General features: G+C 38.9%; 1 protein-coding gene across 1 annotated transcript in view; it reads right to left on the bottom strand.

The window, feature by feature from the left end:
• Positions 1–253: 253 nt before the first annotated feature.
• The window catches only part of LOC121869030 (MOG interacting and ectopic P-granules protein 1-like), a 46,919-nt gene continuing 23,867 nt past the window's right edge, over positions 254–23,305 (bottom strand). Inside the window, 14 exon segments of the mRNA XM_042370108.1 lie at positions 254–3,285; positions 6,810–6,931; positions 7,419–7,614; positions 7,737–7,841; positions 8,037–8,159; positions 8,600–8,779; positions 11,568–11,735; positions 15,483–15,601; positions 16,493–16,727; positions 17,706–17,918; positions 18,452–18,652; positions 18,960–19,107; positions 21,073–21,379; positions 21,381–21,657. Coding sequence (XP_042226042.1) covers positions 3,100–3,285; positions 6,810–6,931; positions 7,419–7,614; positions 7,737–7,841; positions 8,037–8,159; positions 8,600–8,779; positions 11,568–11,735; positions 15,483–15,601; positions 16,493–16,727; positions 17,706–17,918; positions 18,452–18,652; positions 18,960–19,107; positions 21,073–21,379; positions 21,381–21,657 — 2,580 coding nt within the window. The 3' untranslated portion in view covers positions 254–3,099.

The raw sequence follows: 23,305 nt of genomic DNA, 5'->3' as shown, positions 1-23,305 counted from the left end.
TCTTGTCTACATCTGCTCAAAACACAATTTCTCAAATAGAAGAAACTCTTCAAACTTTTCCACAACAAAGTTCCTCATCTAAGGCTTCACAATACTGCATATTAAGGCCACATTATCATTGTAGTCTATATACACAAGTTACTTACTCATGCTAGTTAACTGTTCCTCACACCACACTGTACTCTTCTTGTCCTGGTGTCAACATTTGTCACATAAATCTTTATATTTAAATGTTCACTTGACAGACAAATACTTCTAAATAATATTTTTATTGGTGTATTACACCTAAAAAAAGTGTACATAGCTACAACATTTAACACTTCCATAAAGAAAAATTAAATAAAATACTAGCTACTAGCATTTTACATTCAATGCATTGTGTACAGAAACTGAAGTAATTAAACCTAAGTCTTATGGAGCATAATGAGTCATAATGTACAGCTTCTTATACTGTGCCACACCACCATCAACACGTCACTAGTTGGGAAAATGTACACATCTAGTGGCTAACAGCTAAGTTATTTCTGTGTAACATCCAAAATATGAGACATCCAGGGCTTCCGAGAGTGGTGTTAAGAGGTATCCTTGGGTATGCACAAAAGGTTACACCACCCAGGGTACGAGTGATGCACTGGGCCCAGGCTCGTCTTCAGGAGGCATACTGCGGGTTGTCAAACATTCACAATACTTTCTACACTCTGTGGCTCTCAAAATTCTCACATCATTCAAATTACAATGTCTACAGTTACTTTTTGACAATGAGGCCGTCAAAATGTAAGAAGCACACAGAGTGACCGCCACACGAGTCCACCTCATCAACACAGCCCGGTGGCCTGATTAACATCTTTCACCAACAAACAGCTCTTCATTATTTCCCCAAATATTTTGAATAAATAGATTTGAAATGATTCCTATGGCCTGTTTTAAAATCACAGAGATCAATACTTTTATGAACTAATTATATAATTAGTGTTATAATTGTTTAGTAAAAGAACCAGGTAATATTTGTGTAAATAATAATAAACGGGCCAGAGGTCGTCTTTTCATAATCACAATCCGTCAGTTGTGACAATAGGAATTTCAACGAAGATCCAGTGCTGGGTCAAAATGATTCATCACCACGCAAAATGTAGGCACAGTAGACTCCATACAGTACCAAGATTCTTAAATCCTCCACTAATCATCTTAGGTGAACTAAGGAGGACCATATCACTGTACAAATCTTAATTTATCTTACACAGAATCAAAAAATAAAATGCTTCTCGTTCTATGGTGGCATTTATGTACCCAGGTGTTGTTGGTAAGGCATGATGTAGTGGGACCTCGGCGTTGCGACACTTTTCAAAATTAGAGGCAACGTGAGGTATGTGTCCTACTCCTACCAACACCTGATTTGAAAACATAACCTATGACATGGAGGGGTTGGTAGTAGTGGTGGTTTGTGGGGTCAGGTAAGTGGTCAAGTATAAACATACCCTGCCACCAAAAAGTAATTGGTGCAATGTGGCAAAGAAGCAGTGTTAGGGTTTATGACATGGAACAGGTTCTGCAGCATTACTTGGTTACTTCCAATGCAGTTTGAAGGTAGATTTTCAGAGCTAAATCTGACAGGCACCAGGGGATGATTTATTCTTTGCAAGAGTAAATAAAACTACATTCTAAAAGCCCTGCCCAGCTTAGCTATCACTGTGTCCAGTGAAACAAGGCTTTAGAATTTTAGTCTCATAAAAAATGTAAATGATAATATTGAGCATTAAGCAGGAGTGTTACAGTGTTCTTGTTGTAACAGTCGAGAATTAATATTTATTGTTTTTATACATCACCAAAAATTTATTATCCTTTGTTGAGAGAAGTTTAAGGTTCAGATCCATGTCTCATTCCTTCTGTACAACAAAACCACTATGTACCTTCCACTTATGGTGGATCATCACAAAATTTATGAATCTGAACCCTCACTTTCTCTGTTTTGTCTTGCAGTCCTGAGTTGAGACCTATCACAATGTGAAACAAAAATCATAATTAAACTGGTTCAAAGAAATGAAGAAACACTGATGACAAAAGGGAACAACTCCCACAGGCAAACCCACACACGGAATGAATACAACTGATGTTTTTTACTACAAAAAACAAAAAATAAAACAATGATCTTCGTGAAGAGTAACATAACCGAGAAGTTTGTGCAGTATAACTTTGGTCAAATAATGAGGTACATACTCAAGAGCTAATGCCTACTCTTCTCTCACTTACAAAACACTATTTGATTTTCCAAATTAAAGAAAGAGCTAATGCAGTACTCCATGACTGGACTTATTTTATGGCATTAGGACGAAATTATCAACTGTGAACTACACCTTCATGTTTACTCAAACTGGCAAGGGTCATTTGATCCGGCACCGACACATGTCTAATGCCAAACATGTGGACCCTGTAAATGTTAAATAATAGTGATAATGTACAACCTGTCCTGCATTGTTCCATCAACATAAACTTGGTACAAATGTATGAACAGGACAGGATGCAGCACCACATATATCCAATGTCACCAGTCACTTTTGAAATCTGTGTATGATAAAATCTTCAAGATTGTTTGTGTATGTCTCAGCCTGACCGACCACTGTTACTGTCATAACCACCAAGTACAAATGTGCAACTTTTACGCACACTTTGATTCAAAGATCAGTTAGCTGACTCAGCCTTTTCTTCAGTATCCTTATTTTGCCATTACCTGTATGCACACATCAGCACTTTATAAATATATATATAAATATATATATAAATATAAATATAAATAAATATATATATATATATATATATATATATATATATATATATATATATATATATATATATATATATATATATATATATATATATATATATATATATATATATATATATACCGTATATATACTTGGTTGGAGTAGTGCAAAAATCTCATACCATTCCAAACTCACTGCTCAAGGTATAAAAGTCCCAGAGTTATAAACTTTTCCTCGGGTAGATTCCCACTTGTTGACTTCCATACCAACTGTTTCCCACTGTCATCTTTTGTCCACTGATCAATTATTCTAGGAGCATTAACAGTCGCACATCACATCATTAGCTACTGGTTCGTGCTTTCTTTGAGCCATTTCCTACATTATCCTTGTTTGAGCGTTTCTTGGAGTCTGACCCAGCTTTCTTGGTTGGAGATTCGTCCAAGCTAATCACCTCCACACTGCTGCCACTTCTTCGTGTTGGTCGTGACCCCACTTTGGTAATGGTAATCTCCTTGCTAACAGTTGGCTGTAAAAAATAAATAAATAAATAAATAAAACAAAATAAAGCTTTAATTCTACTTGATGCATCACTTAACCTAAAATCATGACTAAAATAATAATGAACTTACCCAAAAATTAGTTCTACATCTACATAATGTAACATACTAACCTGCAATGGCTTCATCTTTCTTACCACCAACTTTATATCTTGACTCACTAAAGCACAACTAGACTCTTACTTACCATCATATACAATTCTTCCTTCCCCACCTCACCCTATACAGTACTCTCATCCTGAAATACACTAGTTATTATTCCTCCAAAATCACACGACTGTACCACTGTTGTTTATCAGTTCCTCTACACACATTCATGTTAAAGAGGATGACATTTTCAGTACATACATATGCTTGTGTGAGCTGAAATGACAATGGTAAGGTGGATATATAATGTGATGCTGAGAGATAGCAGACCCTGTTCAGAGGTAAGAGCAAGACTGGGAATTATGGAGAGGTTTTGTGTAGAGGTACAAGATGGTTCAGGCATGTGGAGAACAGTTGTGTCAAGAGATGCATGTGGAGGGAAGGAGAGCCAGGCATAGTCTAAGAGAAATGACCTTAGTTAAGAACCTAATGGGAGAGGCTGAAAGAGACAAACACAGCACGGAGAGGCTGTAAAATTATCATCTCTAATAAGTGCCATTTATCATCTTAAGTATTCCAAGGACATCAAGCCATCATCATCTTTGTTTAATTCAAATCATCCACCACCTCAAAAGGAGAATATAATGACGTGCTCTCACACCAAGGATTAATCTGGACTCGCTCATCATCCATATGTACAGAGTACTTCTTCCACACTGCAGAATTAAATCACACAAATAAAAAACCACATTTCATCCATGTTAGGAATAAAATCCAAGTTGGATGAAGTGGGTGACTAAGGTCTGTACTCTCAGATCACCACCTTTACTGCCAAGTCAGTACTGATGAATAAAGAAGACTTACATTAGGATGAATTCAAACAGATGCACAATGTAAATGCAATGGGAAGAACACATAACACCTCAATCCTTCCCTGAGAAAGTGACCACAACAGAAATCAGTCTCCAGGCTGCCCTATCACTACATGTCTCTTTGTCTTGTCAACTCAACTGTTCTTTCCTTAAGTATTGTTCCACCTTCACCATAACCTTCCTCTAACTACTGCACCTGTGCACTCTTTACTGTCCTCTCACCGATACCTATTGTAATTTTATTTGTTACTATTATTACTACTAACCATTATAACTCTTTCTGATGACAACCTCCAGGCCAGTATGTTTAGCTACACCCAAACCAATGATAAAATACACACGTCTCTAAATGTTTATTCATAGCATCCTTCTCCTACACCTTGGCTAACTCTCAGTGCATTTATGACCATCACCAACAGCTGTGAACACTCCAATGACAATAATGGTGACCTCTCCCCACCAACCCCTACCAGATCACAGTCCAGCAAATACACATCATGGTTTGGCAATCTTGTTACCATTATGACACCTGTTACACTATCCACCATTCAACATAATGCCTCCCCTCAATATGTACTCCTTCTCACAAACATTCCAGCCAGTCCTCCTTACCACACCATCATATCTATCCACCCCCTTTATGACACTGTGGAACCTGTAGTCCTTGATTTTAACTTGCTACTTTGAGCTAAAACCTGGAACCTGTATAGTAAAATAATCTTACATAAATATTTTGGTTCATGATGCACTACCTTGTCAAATATTTCACTAAAGAATCCAAGTAGTTACCAGTTACAGTCCATGGTTAAGGTTTTGCTTTACTCTATTAACTCCCCTCATACAGCTTACATAATTCTGCTCTCATTGTAAACATCTTCCCTTTTCATGACAGCAATTTATTTAAAAGTAGTGTCAGTGACCATACACATCCCAGATCTGTACTTGATGTGTTTCATTAAGCTCTTATTCTCCTTCCCCTCATATTAAACATTTCTTGTGACTTACCTTCAAGAGACACTTCCTGATACATACATAGTTAACTATCTTTCCTTCACTCCTAAATTCCTTTCCTATTTTGTTAACTCTTGTCTACTCGCCACTACACTGCCTTATACTATTTTTGTAAGGTAGAGATTCTAAGGAAGACACAGAACAGTTCATCAATTACTTATAACTATTTGTCTGAAATGTGAGACATGTGCTAGACTCACAGGAAATATTCCAGAGACAAATGTGGTCAAAACAAAATGACAATCGCCCACATGCACATTTGTATAATTTAATACGCTTTACATCAACAACAACATAGTAAGACACTTTTGTACTTAGGACATGCACGGTAAACACTGTATGGATACAAAAGTGCACATATTATGGATAACAGAGTAAAAGCACAAGTATCTAGTCAAGGTACAGCACAAAACACTATAAATAGTCAAACATCTTACTAAATGCCAGCAAACTTTGTTAAAACATCACATGACTTGAATAAATACAGATACAAAAAAGTGGTATAGTGTGAGAGTTGGGACAGTCACTGTCATGTTGGAGGCCTTAGTTACCTTCTATGTGTAAGTTAGTCACAAAACATCATCAGTTACTTGCTTATATTATGTACAGTATGACTAAGACAGTAGTTAAGTTAGTAAAATAGAATGTACTGTACACAATGAGATATGGAGAGAGTAAATGTTGAGAATATGCCTCAAAAAACTAGACATGTATAGAGAATGTATCGCCATAAATTAGTAAAAACTAGATACAAATACTAACTACTGTACTGTACAAACTACATGTTTATTATACAGTACAAGACAAGAAGGAACACCTATCATGCTCACTGCTACTGTTACCTCATGACTGCTACATCATTATACACAAACTAATACCAATTGTGGCACTTGTTATTTGCATTACGGTACTGAACATTCCCCGCACCAAAGTGAGGGCCAATATTTGTGACTACTTAATGTGAAAGCAAAGTGCAATATAGTAATGAAAGGCTAACATCCTTTATACTTTAACCTAACGATCCAAAAGTTTGACAACTTGAGGCAGAGTTAGTGATGAGTGACCACCTCTATCAAAGCTGTACAGTAATATACATACTAATGTTCCTCCAGCTGTTGTGTGTATCAACACAACCAACAGCAAAATCACTCATGACATTAACTAATAATGTTCAAGTCCAATTTGAGGAGAACTTTTGGTTCGATCTAACAATTCTGCCACTGTTGAAGGCTGAATACTGTATACTGTATTTGTACTGAAGAAACATTCCCACTCATAATTTCTTTAAATAAAATTCATTACAAAATTGGAGATAAAAACCATTGTACAGGTGTGTAGAGTTTTATATTATACTAAGGTCAAATTTTGATATGAAGATTAAGTCAATTTAGGATACAAGGGCCATGGTAGTTTTATTAACAATCTAATTGCAAAACCAAAGTACTAGATCACAACTTTACGTTATGACCTTGTACCAGGAGGCTCACCTGTCATGGTAAACGCGACCCAAGCTTTACACTCACCGTGCCGTCCGACTTCTTCCCCGAAGAAATGGATTTATCCGACTTTTGACTTTTGACTGCTGGCTGGGGAATGATGGTGATCTCATCATTAATCTTAAGAGGCGAGTCCGAGGACCCAGAACCTGCAGAAAAAACAGTTTTGATGTTCCAGTTTGGTGTTTGGAGACCTTACATAACCAGAGCTGCTGAGAGATGGACTGCAACAGTCAACACCAAGCGCTCCCTCCTCTAGCTGCTAAGTCTGTTCCTTATTTGAGTAGTACGGTACAGCAGTCTATTTAAAGGTGTCACACAAACACACTACTGTACTTCCATCTCCCCTTCAAGAGAACAACTAAGTACAACAACTCATTAAGCTAAAACCTTACATGTGCAAGGGAACAGCCACAACATTTTCCACTTTATGTAGGCCCTTATTGTAAACAGTAAGTATAAAAAGCAATTCACACTACCTAAAAATACCAAAGCCTTTATTTCCAAAATTTCAAATTACTGTACAGTATTGTATCACTAACTGAATGAAGCAAACTCCATCAAGAGTTACTGCTGTGTTCACTGCTCTACTCTATGTTCTCTCAGTGTACTGCACACTTAAAGTATCCAACATACCTCCAGAGCCTTGCTTCTTGCCACTATCCCCTTTATTTTTGTTGACAACAGAATGTGCTGAGTAAACATGATTCTCAAAGAGCCTGTACATGTTGAAGGTGGCGGTGCACACAGTGCATTTGTAAGACAGGTGAGCGGGCTTGAGCGTCATCTTGTGGTCTCTGCTCACATGATTGAGGAGCTTCCACTGGAACACCTGTTGAGTCACACCACCATTATAATGTGAAGTTGTAAAATATAACAAAAACTACAACCACAAACTGTATTAACAAGCAACAACAGGTTGTGATGAGGGGATACAAAACAACCATCACCTACCTTGCCACAGATAGGACACCGGCCAGCGTCCTTGCCCTTGTTGGCTGCCTCCTGCATGGACGAAGTAACTAGCCCGTGTGTGCCTAGGAGGTGCCGTTCCAGACCCTGTAGAGAGAGAGAACGATTCATCACCACCACAACCCACAATCCTCTTCATGTTATATCATGATTATTTTTCAAGTTCCCAGCCATGAAATGTAAAGATTACAGTAGTCAACATTCCCCCAAATAACATAACCTTTGTTCACCCCAACATCTGGCCCTCAAGACACTAATGCCAGCGACTGCACTGTACTGTACCTGGTCTGTGAAGAAGCGGTGTTGGCACTTCTGGCAGTTGAGCGGTGGGCGGTTGTAGATCATCTTCGGGTGGATTTTCACTTTATGGATTAGGTTCATATGGTTCCTCAGCTGTTCCAGATCCTGTAAGACGACCCACAATGTTTAGCTAACTCAGGTAAGGGACAGTCATCATGAGGTCTGAAACACTCTTTATTGGCCACCTGCACAACCAACCTTGTTCTCAAGTGGACGCACACACACACACACAGGTGAGAAAACGGTAGCTTTAGTCACCCCTGCTGAAGCAATGTGATACAGTATTACAGGAGACTTGATAGTACAGTACTGAACTAAAAATAACAAGAAGCTAATTGTCAATACATTTTTAAACTGCATTACACAATTTGATCATGGGAAGATAAGCCCTCAAGCTTAGTTTACCTGATAATTTAACACCTCAATGTTAACCTTATCCCCAGGTAGTGTTAAGGTGTTTAACCGTCAGATGCATTAAACTTGGAGGGGCTAATCTTAATGACCCAAAATTTTACTCTGAACAATAATAAAGTCAAAATACTCACCTTTATGTAACCGTCGCAAATTTCACATATAACAAAGGACGGTTTCCCACTGGAATCACGTGTTGGTGTGGCCCCCTTGCTGATAGTTTGTGTCTGCTGCTGGCCGCCCCGTGGCAGCGGCGTGATGGAGATACTCGGCTGCTGCGGAGATTTGGTATTCCCTACCTTGCTTTGTACACTCTGGGGAGAGACAACAATTATGACGTCTCCGCCTGGACTGGAGATTAAAGTAAATATATTTATCATTTCACTCACCCACAGTCTAAAAAAATGTATACATGACACCTTATAGTAATCACATGAATGTTCGTGTTACCACAGAACATTGTTCACAGTTGGTGATGTGTCAGGTCTGTAGGAGACTCACATATCAACACGTGAGGAGAATGCTGTTGTTGTTGTAATACAAAAGTTCATGTGTTTACCATGAAAGTCTGTAAGGTAGTGTGTGTAAATTTTTTGGAGTGACCAGGAGACCAGCGACCACCCTGTATGTAATGACCACAAGAAGGTACACCAGCAAGACTTGACTATCATGCTCCAGGAACAAGACAACACCACGTCCTAACCTTATATCCTCTTAAGAGACGCTACACCAGATACTGACCACAACTGTAATATAAACCGAAAACAAATTACACACAAAATATCCTACTGACTGACCAAACCACGATGACCAGAGAAAGGCGGGGAAATAAAACACAGCAAAAGTGTAGCTTCACGCAGGTGTAAACTAAACAAAGGTTACAGATTTTCTTTTTAGATTGCCCACGAGGGGGGCTAGTTTATTGGGCACCCCCTTACATCCTGTGCAAGGTGAAGCACAGAAACGTTTACAGCGCCCATCTGGGAAGCATGCGTAGTCCATGCTTGCCTTTATGACTCGCACATTAAGGGCCTAAAAGCCTGAAGGGTCATGGGTTTTGTCAGCAAGTTACATAAAGTGACAGCATGATGAGTGTGTGGGGGGAAAATTCCCGGTACAATTTATCTGTTTATGGCAAAGTGTGTCAGGTCCTTAGTGCCAGGCCTGTCTCTAGGAGGAGGGATATCTGGTCAGGGAGGGAAGAGGTGTTGGTAACGGCTGGGGACCTGTAGGAGGAGGTCATAGGGCAAGTGAGGATGTATTGAGAGAGGGTGTGAGAGTCGGTTGACCATAAAGTTTACAAACAGTGCGGCCAGGCTCAGGGTTGCCAATGTACAAGGCGTGGCGGTTACAGACCTACAGTACAGTGACCCTTAATGCCTTACTTGACCTATGACCTCCAGTTACAACCCTCAACATGGACAGACTGTTTCATGTGGTGTAATGTGTGTTAGGTTAATACTGAGTCACGTTTCACCCAAATATCTGCTTCAATACTGTACGTATATGGATTATGACCCAGACAACAGTTTGACCTCTGACCTTCACCCGGTGTAACCTGGTGTTCTGTACCTTCAGTGGTGGAGGGAGGGGGAGGGAGGGGTAAATTATACCTCAGTGAATAGATAAAAATAATAAATTAACCAGACAAGATATAAAAGTTAACAGATGTTGGCAGGATAACGTGAAGCTTGGGAGTGTATCACAGACTGTCACACCTCAAGACATCATCAACTGCCAGTGTCCAGGTTCATACTAGTTAAGACAATACAAGAGTTGCTTAAGGGGGAGGGAGGGAAGTCAAACCATAGAAATATAACCCAATAAACCAACCACCTCAGTCTGAACAACTATATCAGCTGTTAACGTTGCTAAAAAAGGTCATTGTTTGGTTGATAAGTTAAATTATCAGTGAGAGAAAAGCCAATCCTGTACACAATCAAGTCACCCGACCTGACCTCTCAAAATCTACTACAGTGATATCTCCGTTAGCCCGAACAATTGGTGCAGAGCACTTCCGGGAACGAGAGATTTCCGGGTAACGGGACGACTCTCAAAACCAGAAAACAAATCCCCCATCCCTGGAATTTTCCGAGTAACAAAAATTTTATCTTAAATTTCCAGAAAATGCGCCCCTCGGAAAATCGTTCCCAAAGCCGAAATTTTCCGGCTTTGGGAACGATTTTCCGAGAAATTTTAAATTCCGGCTACAGGAGAGTTTGAGGCTAACGGAGATATTACTGCATTAACTACTCCCCATCATCCTTAATACAGACCGTCTTCTGGGACTTTCATCTTTACTTACCAACCACCTGGAGGACTAAACATTCAACAATACTTTAGTGACATTAATCACATTGTTCAGATACTGTACTGTGAGTTATGTTACACCATTATCAGACAGTCAACACATATGTCTCCTACACACAAACCTGTTCACTATGTTTGTACACAAGAGACATCATATACCAACCTTTATGGTGAAGAACAGTTACACTAGAGTGAACTATAGAGATGTCTTGTTTCAAAGACTTGTAAGTGATACACCAATTAAGATTTGGTTCTATAACTCATCTCTGAAGCAGTGTCCTATAACCACACCAGTACGGCAGACCTGATAATGTAGGCCTCTAAAACTGAGCTCTCAGGGAAAATTAGGAACCTCAGCTTATCTAACCTAATGATTAAACACCCTTACACTAATTGGGGGGGGGGGGGTAGTGTTAGGGTGTTTGATCATCAGGTAAAATAAGCTGGGGTTCCTAATCTTCACAAGTTCCTGAAAATTCTCCTTGTAATGCTAATACTAACTGACCAGGGACCACACACTCCGGTACACATGGTTAGTGAGCTCATCTACACCTTGACTGGAGAAACAATCGACTACGGTAACTCGGGGGAATAATGTTTGAACACCGGCCTCCGTAAGCTATGGGTGTAAGATGTACACCGATCAACAGAGAATAGAAAATGGTTAACTGAGACTTGTACCACTGACCTGTGTGGCTGATGTGGCAGTGATCTATAACTCAGGCAGCTGAGACAGTGCCCTATAACTGAGCTGTGAGTTATAGATGGTAGAAGTCACGACCCAACACTTACCTGTATAGTGATAGACGATGATGCTCCCAGTCCAGGAATGAGGCTGACAGAAGAGGATGACGAGGACGGTAAGATGCGTGGCACTCTCGCTGCCGACTGTGAAGATACGGAAACACTGCTGACTGAGCCGGCGGCACCCGACATTGGCACCAGGTGGCCATTGACAAGCTGTGGGTTGCCAACAACACACACGATAATGCTTCCCAACCAGCGGGGAAATACACGAATTACGTCTTATGCCGCCCTGCAGCCCCATGACTGTACTGGTTATGTCTACTTTATACTTCACAATATTTCCCCAAAGATAAACTGGCCAGCCATGACACAGCTCTATCTGTAATGATCGTAGGAAAACCTGTCACTATCATGACAAGCAAACTACAAGGCATGAAAAATACTCGAAATCAAAACATAAATAAACTCAAATGACGTAATTTATGCATGTTCCCTAAGCCTCATCATCCGAGAGAGAGATAATGAGCCTTACTGAAGCACTATCTACGGTTCAGAGATGCTCATTGAGTTTCAGCAAAGTGATGTGGCCTCTAAACTTATAACAAAATTTTGACAATTCAAGAATTTATGACTTAATAAAAGTAATGAAAGAAACATGAATGGCCAACTGAAGCTCTTGTGCTGAGGTCACAGATGTAGCATATGAATCTGTGTCATTACAACAACAACTCTTACTGATAACCTTCACACAAAAATTAAAGAACTTTCAAATATCTGCAATTGATTACTATTGAGGGATTTTCTTTAATCTATACCAGATCAAAAACCTTTTCTTTTATCTCTATACCAGATCAAAAACCTTTACATCAGAGCAAGATATTAACCCTCGCAAAACAACAACTGGGTGTGTCGGCGTACAAGACCAGAGGCGCACATTTGGAGGAAATCTTTACTGGTCGTGGGCAGCCCATCAGTCTTCCAGGTACGAATAATTACATTCCTCAAGAGCCCGTACACCCGAGTCCTTAGTATCTCTTAAGCTGGGTCAATAATGATGATCAAATGTAAGTAAACTATGTCAATACAAGCAGCCAGATGGTGTGTGTGTCTCAGACCATCAAACATACATGACAGTCTTACAGTATTTAAGTGACTCACAGATAACATCAAACACCTTGATTTATCTATACATAAAGACATCACACAATTGTATATAACTTCAACTTGTTCCTCTTCACAATAAGTTATATATCTTATCTCAAATATACAACATACAATTATTGAGGGAAATTTAATTATCATATTTTCTTTCGTAAGTTTCTTTGTCTACCTTAGCGGAAGAACTGATGTGGCTGTTGGCGACTTAGATCAGCTTGTCCATACATCACTTGTGGATCAATAGTCAGAAGCTACAAGACAATTACTACGACCACCTCCAAGGGACCGGGCAATACGTTAACTAACGAGAGTTTGGTTCGTCTCGTCGGGTCAGATACGGTAGTCACGACAAGAGTAAAAATGACCGATATTAACATTCCTTAATTATCGTGTGAAGTTAATCCAATGATAAACAAGGCAGTGTGATGATGAAGCTAAAATTATGAATCAATACAGTGTTGCCAAGTCATACATGCTCCAAATCATAAGTGATAACATAAACTTAGACAACTCATCCTTCAAAACTCAAAAGAAATTATATGATTGACAAAAATAACAAAATAAATATACCATAATGAAGCAAGAGGAGAGACTACAGCAGAGATGTTTGTTTATCTTGATTATTTCTCAGGAATGATTGAATAAAGTATATAATATATTTGGTAACTGATGACACAGTAATAATAAACTTGTCCCTAACTATTATATTAACTCAGCAGCTATGACCTGCCCCCTGCCCTCATTGGTTAAAGTGATTTTTGTCTTTAGGTCACTCAATGGTTCTTCATTTTTCAATCAAATTTTGTTATCATTCTACATATTCTCACAAACCAACTGATATCATGTGTAATAATGTCCAAAAATGAGGTGGTGTAAATTAGTGTAGTAATACAGTATCTTAAAATATTAGAGACAAATAATAAGAGTTGTAAAGTGATGAGTGACGTTCAGTGTCATCTGGGAGTTGGACTGTTGACCAATAATTATGACTTTTTAACTCTCCACCCCGATCGCCGCCGACCAATCATTCATTTTCAATCACGCTCTGGGGGGTGGGGGGGATAGCTGCCAAGTTGATTTGTTTTTAGTATATTGTATAACCAACACACCAAGCTCCATGCAACACATGCTTCTTCCACAACACAACACACAAACAACTGCTGAATGTAAGTACACTATAATATAAATTATAACCCCTAAAAAGTATGGTATGGTGATCTAAAAGCCAGGCAGACAGATCATCAACATCTTCTGTTAACCATGCAGGAAAAAATCTAAAATCTTTAACATTTGTGTCCTAAATTTCCTGTAACATTTTACACACACATCACTGTGAGCTACATCTTGAAGGGGTACCTGAGACAGTCCTGGTTACTATGTTGGGTCACTGTAGTACTGTATGTTGGGTTTCATGTCAGAAAAAAACAACTAATGTACTGTGATAGTAACAAGTTGTGACCTAAATTTAAAAACCTTTAAGGAACTGTAAATTTAGGAAGGACTCGAAGGAACAAGTTAAAAGAAAAGCAATAAGCACCAACAATATAGACGATGCAAATTAATGACACCCCCAAAGGACTCTACCTTCTGGAGGCTCATCTACTGAAACTCAGAAAATATGTGATTTCCAAAAGGTTATTTATAGTCATTAGGGTGAGAATAAGTTAGAAAAAGAGAGGAATAGATGGATGGAGACTGAGGTAACCGGGGTGAACACAACACTCCCTCGGCCTTGAGAGCTACAGGGTACAGTACACAGGCAGGCAGAGGAAGGTTGACTCAGCTGATTTACAGAAACTGAGAAGAATATTGAACTAAATCATCACAATAATTTATGATGAGAGAACACACCAGTGACAAATGATACAAGTACTGTAATAAACACATTGTAAGTCCCTCTGTGGTTGATATCTGAAGTGTTGTGGTTATTTTAATGAAGTAATAACTGGTTACAAACAGCTTAAGTGTAACCCCATAAAACATCTTACTAAAAACATTCTTTAATTTTATATTTCTAAATGACAAATATTGAGCAAACAAGATTTATGTTTACTGAGACAGGTAACTCACATTTTTAGATGCCAAATACATTCTAGTTTAATGACCTTTATGTTGTGATAAATATTAACATTTGCAGGGGAACTAAATGAGTAAATCCCGCCTCTATAATCTCCATCCAGTTAATTAGTGAAGTGTGAGCATGATTCATGAAGCTGGTCAACAGTAACACACCAAGACCACAGCATTACTAAGACTAATCTGACATAAATATTAGGAGAGTAATGCTCTGTATTCAAGTGAACTAAACAACATTGAAGCCAAGAGATCAGATTGTTAGTTGATGAATACAATGTAATGCTCTTAAGTTGGTCAGTTCTGTTTTGCCAACCATATATCTCGCAAGACCTAACTCATGCCAGGAAACAGAGGACCAACAAATGATGTGTTAGTTAAGAGCGGTTTTCTCGCTCGCTGCCACCCGACAAGTGACCGACTCTTAACACAACACGTGGTCAACTTTGTTTACACACAGTACAGTATTCTGACTAAAATACTTTATTTCAAGACTGATGTAAACAGTTTCAGCATTTGCCTAACTAATATAAACAGTTTAAAATATACACAATTATCAGCCCTGAGAAGACCAAACACCTACACATGACTACTGGACTGGAGAGCCATTCAAAGACCTTGTTTGTACCAGAGCAGCTTACAAGTCTACGCTGGCCAGGTACAGGCGTCACTACCAACATTCCTCTACGTGTACACCAACACAGTACAGTACAGTAATGCCTCACTTACATGGAACATTTGGTTGCCAAGTGTGAACTGTTGTGCGTTTCCTGATACTTGCTGCACCAAGTTCCCTGTGGTCGTAGTCGTCGTGCCGCGAGTCGTGTACAACAACGACCCCGTGTTACCTGTACCAGAGAAGCCTTATGTTAACCCACACAGTCAGAGATAATAATACAATAATTCTTTATAGTAGAGGGATGAAGAACAATACATTATTATCTACTCTCTTTACATCATCACCCATTGTCAGTTTTCACACATTGTAACTGAAGCACCTTATTTAGACAGAAAAATATGGATAAAGAGAGAAAAATATGTACTGTATATTAATCACACCCTGACCACAGTCCCTGCTATAGTTTATTAACCCCTTCACTACAGGTCTTCTCTTTTAACAATGTTTGGTTCACGGCAGATGATTTTATTCAGCTCGGAGGCAACCCTCGGCCATACACCCAGGGTTAGTATATCTTCAGTTTAACTCTTCTTAAAGGACGTCTACCTAGTGTAATCTTGACATACCTTTTATCTCTTAAAACCCTCAATACCTCTTGTAAACACTTGCTACTGTACATGAGCTTTTCATATAAGACAACTCCTATACTATACTGTAAAGAGCTCCACTAAATGCTCTTGTATGCAACACTGGTAAACAACTTTACACAATACAGGGTGTCCCATAAGTTACCCAACCTATTTTACAACTTATGAACCTCAAACAATGTCAAGCAACAAAAGGTTCAAACGTCAGATAACTTATGTACACCCTGTAGCTTTTTTATCAAGTGCCACAGCCCCTACACATCCCTCCACCTCCTCTACACACACGCTGGTCTTCCTCTACCTCAAAGTTCCATTAACTTCACATAGCTACAGTCTCTTCGAGCTTTCACCTGATGTCAAAAAATTATCTACTGTCATTAAGTTTTTTACCCACAAGTTTCTTACTGTTGGTAACCAGTAAGAGAGACTCAGACAAAGATGTGTAGTTATGGTGCTGTGGCTGGCTAACGTACCTGTGTTGGTTCCTCGGACTTGGTTTGCTATGGTCCCAACGTTCTTGTATGAGCCCACAGGTCGGCCACGCCCTCGTCCCGCTGCTATCGATGCCGCGTTCGCCGTTGTCAGGAGATTTGATGCGACTGCAGACTGTATACTGATATTCATCCCTGCTAAGCTTTTCGGTAATAGATTGGGCATCTTCACAGGTTCAAAAGCTTTACCTAAAGTGTTTGGCCGACCACGATGAATCTATGAAAAAATACACATTTTAGTTTTGTTATATATTGTATTCCTTAAGTTGTGTCTCTGAAACAAACAAGTCAAAGGTGTTGTCTTAATAACTTGAAACATCTCCCACATCCTTCCCTTACACAGGAATACAATATTTGGGTCAACATATAACAATACAGGATCAAAACAGCAGGACAACATCAGTTGGTGTGTAACACCATCTGTGAGGGAATTACTACACCACGTCAAGCCCCTCATAACACCACCTGTGAGGGAACTAGTACTCCACGTGATGCCCCTCATAACGCCATCTGTGAGGGAGTTACTACACTACGTGTCTGCTGTTCAACACCTCAGCTCACATGATCTACGTGTGTAAACATTAATCTATATGTTCACTGTATATGTTCCTTCACCTTTCTCTAATGAAGGCTTTTGTTAAACCACCAATGTATGTAATAAGTCATTTATGTTCAATGTATATTTTCAGCCTTCGGGCTGCAATCTTTTTCAATAAACCGTTTATTATTATTACAGTAGTTCTTTATAATATTACTTACTTAATAAATATAGTAATATGCTTCAAATCTGATAACATATTTTGTGAACAAATCCCCAACCTGTACAGTAAGTATGACAAAATAAGTTGCCCTAAGACCTCACTATGACAATAAATAAAGAAATATGTACTGCACTATGCTCCACCTACCACAACACTGTGAAAAACTTTAGTTAAATCACCTATGGCATCCCTCACCTCTTGGCATAATAATGTAAGCTGACATTATTGTGCATTAACTTATCAGTACTGTACAATGTGTACCTGAGTACATATCTGTATAGTATACAATAAGTGTACAAGGTCAGAAGGGGTATACGGTACACTCGTGGATAACTTCAACTCCAAAAGTAGATGAAAATATTACAACTATACTATACAGTACAGTACAGTACAGTAGTTTTAACCATTAACAAACAGTAAATGGTGAGACATACATGTAATACCTTGGGAATCTTGGCCGGTGGTTCCCAGTCTATTAGTTCACAATTCTTTTCTGGCTTGTACTTTTTGCTGCAGGAAAATGAATGCCTGGTCATTTTAGATTTGTTGTTATCTTCATATGGACAAAGGGAGCACTGGAAAAATGCCGGGGCGCGCTCCAGCCGTCCCCGGATATTGTGTTCTGCTTCCATGTGGAATAAGATTACCTGAACAATGACAAGGATAAAATAATGTTAAAACAATACACTCTGGTATGATATCCATAAATTGTACAATAGTTTTCAAAAGGTAAATCTAAAATATTAAAACATTCATTCACAGCACAACTGACTTTTTAAATATTCTATATAACTTTAATTATTTTGAAGGTCATTTATTAAAACACTAATTGCTCAAATTTTTAAATTGTGAACCCAAATCCTTAATCAGGATGTACAGTACATTAGTGACTTTGTATGAAATCTGAACCAAATCCATGTTTATATAGTAAAGCATCTCCAAACTGTACACAGTATAAAGGTGACTTAAAACACTTTACACAGCTAATGCAGCAACAGACAAACAAAACTGAATATTTCTCAGGTTCAGGCAACAAGTTTTAACAGAACCAGTAACTGAAACAAACTGTCTTCTTGTGTGGTTCTGTACTTTGGCTCATGGTGCTAAATAAACTGGTCACAAATATTTTCATGCACACAGGCAAGAGTTAGCAACACCCAACAGTGTAACATTAACTCGCCTGAGGTCCGCGGGTTTCAAAGTCGCAGAAGTTACACTTATAAGTATAATTGACCATATGAGGAGACTCCAGATGCCGGTCCATCACCAACTCACTCTCCGTCTTGAAGTTGCAGAATTTGCAAATCTTGAGCGGCACACTGAGGTGGGAATTCTTAATCCGGGTGAACTCTAACTGTTTTTCTAACATCCTCACAGACAGCTGCAATAAGTGAGGGTTATTCAGTCACTCATACACAACAGTGAAATTTAACAGGTTGTGAACTTGCAAGTAGAGAATAATACATTAGTTACTGATGACAGTCACACATACAGTCTTAACTACACAGATGACAGCCAACATGAGGAAACTTTCCATCATATTTAAGACACTATCAGAGGTCTAACCAACTATTAATACGAGAATTCAATCATAATAAGTTGTAAACAATTCCTTCTCTAGCCACGAGTTGTAGCACATACGTATTAGTGTGACCAGAGATCAACACTGGTACTGTACATATACTCACAATGCCTTCTCTGGACGGAGTAGTCTTCATCTTGTCTAGCTTCCTCTTCTGCATACGTAACAAATCACACTGGAGAAATTCCTGAGCCTGGTTGAGACCCAAGTCCAACATGAACTTACCCAACGCACTGCGGTAATACGGCTCCCACCTGAAACGGAGGAAATTTGTACTGTAAGTCGTTCATCAGTTAAACACACAATTTTAGTTGGCCTAGACAAGATTGGCTCCTGCTGTGATTACATTGATGGAAAGTCTTATTTAAAAAGTGTTGTACAACTTACTGATGTTTGTGTTAAAGAGAAGGATAACTAGCAAATTATACACTCTACTGTACTGTACTATACTATACTGTGCTGTACTCTCAGACACACACACACAAACTCTTAACTTTATACGAGCAGTTTTTACCACATTACTTGAGTGTGAAGTAACAGACAATTATATAAAGAGACATATTTCTGAATAATCAATAAGCAAGGTACATTATATTATTCCACAGCAGGAGAGTTTTACTGTACTTCAAACAGTTTAGACAAGACAGCTTCACCTCCTGTGTTAACCAATATATGGGTAACAAGTTGACAAAATTAACTAAACTGACGACACAGTTAACACAAAACAGTTGGTTGTCAAAGCCTGTCTTCCTGACCTGACTGCTACAACATCCTCCTCCAAATCTCAGTCTGTCAACTACTCAACATCTGTAAGATCCAACATTATGTCATCAAGGTATAAATCATTATTAAAAACTTCTCTGGAACCTCAATCTCTCTCCTGGACTGTACTACCAAATCACCTCAGTGTCTCAGCTGCTGTTAAATACTGTACAATATCTCCCCACAAGAATAAAGAGAGAAACACTACTGAGTAAAATCTAATAATTGTACCAATAGTTATTAACCAGATTTAAATTATCATAAAACATAAAACCTTTTTTTAGTCAAGGGAAGAACAAACTTTTTCCATCAATATTTAATACATTAACTGACTGACATATAGAAGGTCACCAAGACTCCTCAAATTATAACTTTACTCTCATGGTCGCCTGTAATCTGACTAAATAACCCGATAATTGGTGAGATTTCCTTTGTAAAATACTGAACCTAGTGATGTGTAAGATGGCTTGTTATATCCTCAGTAAGTGGCTAAGATGGTTCTCAACATTCTCTAAAGATCACGTCACTGAAACTGTTAGGCTTGACCTCTCTGTGAAATTGTTCCTGGGGTCAATAACAAACACCTGACCTAGCCTAACCTCAACACACTGTACTGGTATCTCTGAAGGTGGGGAGAGGCAGCTAGAGGCCGTGCACCGTGGAGAGCTGCCGTGCCCACATCACCAAACTCCTAACTATTGTTTTCAATGTATATATACTGTACAGGGTATCTGCATTTTTCTAAGAATAAATAAATAAATACAAATAATATTTTCAGCTGAAAAAATTTCATTGTGTAAAAGAGAATGATGTTGCAATATGATTCAGTCAGCCGGTAGCAACCAACTGACAGCTGTGAAGGTAGTGGCTGCTAAGAACAACAAAAGGGGGCAGGGGAAGGGGGAGGAAGGGAAGAGGAGAGGGGGAGAGTTAACAGGTCAGACTTATGTATGAAACACTGAGCCAAGGGCTATTCTTTAAGGGGAGGATGGAGGCAATACTATGGGCCTCCTAAAAGCCTATGTTGGCTACAGTACTTTATGGTAGACACAATCAAGTCAACTCACATGAAGCTAATCTCTGAGGTGAAGCTCATATATCATTACTCTATAATTTAAGCAAGACTACAGGATTTCCTACCAGTCGACTGATAAGGTAGGTTAACAATACATAAGATGTGTTTATAACTGTATAAAGTGAGCCTATTAACTGTAAACAACAAAATGAAACCTTCAGTCTTTCTACCAAGACCCTGGCAGTGGACACACTACACCTCACTCAACAGTACCTACGGCATAACATCATCTCAAAAGGCAGGCATTTCCCTCTCACTTAAACCAAGCCAGGAGGACAGAACACAACTACTCTAACACACTTCTTTACCTAACTACCTCCTCCTCCAAATAAGACTCAAATCACATTAATTAAAGAGGTAGTTGTGGCATCTCAATACTTACTTCCCCAAGTGGGTCATATCCTCCTCTTTCTTCTTCTTGTTGTCCTTCTCCACGTCCACCACACTATCTGTACCACCCACTTTGCCCTTATTCTCTTTATCATCGTCGTCCACCACAGTCCCCTTGTCGTCCTTCTTACCACCTTTATCCGTCTCTTTCCCCTTCTCTTCTTTACTCTCATTATTTTCCTCACTTTCTTTTACCTTCTTGTCATCTTTCTTTTCCTTGTCTTTTTTACTGTCAACTTCAGTATCTTCCTTTTCTTCATCTTTCTCTACTTTACTGTCCTTATCATCTTTCTTATCTTCGTCTTATCACTTTTACCTTTTCCGTTTCCATTTTTTCCTCCTTCTCCTCTTCCTCCTTCTTCTCTTCGTCCTCCGACTCGGAGACTTCCTCACCCGCCTCTCTCTTCCTCTTCCTCTCCTCCGCCTCCTCCTTCTTCTTCTTCTCCTTTTCTTCCTTCTCCTTCTCTTCTTGTAGTCTCTTCTCTTCTGCCTTTTTCTTCTCCTCTTCCTCTTTCTCCTTCTTCTCAAACTCCTCCAAATCTTTGTTTATTCTACGCAGGAAGGTCTTAATGGGTTCCTGCACGGGTTGAAGAGAGTCATTGGCACAAATTAATAAATGACAGAGAAGCAAAAAACCCTAAAACATTCAACACATTTCTGGTCCACAAACAGTATCCCAAAAGTGTACAACTGACACCTAGGACCAGAAATAGACAAAATACTGACATTATTTCCAAAATATTATAAAACTGTCAAAAATATTAAGCCAAGACTGATTATTGTAATGGTGGTGTTACCGTAAAACGTAAACTTATTCTATTACAATTATCAATATGACCGACCTCCCCGAGACATTAACTCTACACGAAACTGATTAGTTTTCTTCAATTTAATTTATCATTTGATCACTTTTCAACTCACTAGCCATTAGGGTGATTGGTCTGGTTTTTTGTTACTTTGTTATGACCTTTATTGTCCGGTGTCGGGACAGGGGGACGGAGTAAACCCGTCATGTTTGGTAGTGACGGTCACACTGTATGACTCCCTTCTCATGTGTGCTCCGGGCCAAGCAAGACTCGAACCCCTAACAGTGGTACACACCTTACCGCTGTATTGTACCACCAACACCGAGTAACAATACCAAGACTGATAAATGTGTTCAAGAAATTAATGTCCAAAACTGTTCTGTAAAGACTAATACTGTATATCATAAACACTGCTGTACTATTATAAACTTTACACTGTACTGATGGAAGGTTGACAGCTATGAGCAGTTCAGTAATTATTGTACTAAATATTTTGATCCTTGAATAAACACAACAAATACAAAGATATTTTCAATATTAATAAAATAAACAAGTGAATACATTTACATAATTACACTTAACATAGTTTTCTAAGACAACAACTAAGGTTATATAGTGAGGGAGGGACAAGGTGTAGGTAGTAGACATGGGGCTGAAGATTCAAAACATTGTATTGTCTTTGAAGCCAGAGATATGGCACAGACTTCAGCTTTGAAGCTTCAGACTTTCTTCTTTACACGGTCACACTGACCACATTGTGACATCATGGTTGAGCTGATCCCTGACCTTCCTGGTCACACATTGACCTGACCTGCTAAGAAAGCCCAGGTGCTTGTAACAGCCTCAGTAACATCACAGTTAATGCCTCCTCTTCCTATTGGTCTACTCTCACAATGACCTGACCTGGCCCTCAGCCTCCTGACCCTGGGTGTTGTTGGCTGACCGACAGCACCATTGATAACCTTAACACGCTTCATTGACTGTCACTCACTAAATGTTGTCTTGTATTGTGGAGAGTTTTGGCACTACTGATTTGTTTTCAGTTATGAATAAAATAAATGAATGAAATCAATAAAATGAATGACAATGACTAATGAATAAAATAAAACAATAATATAAAATTTATAAAAGCTTTGTTGTTACTATAAGCAACTTTTATCAACCTATAGTCAAAACCTTCAGTTAAAGTGGAAATTAAGACAAAAGTTTCTCATTTTTTATATTAATGTTTGTAAACTTAGGCTGTATAACAATATGATGATGCAAAGTTTCAAAAGTATCATTTGGGTCTAAATCATGCAAGGTCAGATTAAGGTCACATGGCCAATGCACATTTGACCTGACCACACCTGAAGCTCACTCTCCCCGGCGCGGTGGTAGTGTGTTCTCGTGTCGGCACTGGTCAGTAATTGTGGCACC

Source organism: Homarus americanus, unplaced genomic scaffold (genome assembly GCF_018991925.1).
Source record: "Homarus americanus isolate GMGI-L3 unplaced genomic scaffold, GMGI_Hamer_2.0 scaffold24694, whole genome shotgun sequence".
Classification (NCBI taxonomy): Eukaryota; Metazoa; Arthropoda; class Malacostraca; order Decapoda; family Nephropidae; genus Homarus; species Homarus americanus.
This window is presented reverse-complemented; position numbering and strand designations above follow the sequence as displayed.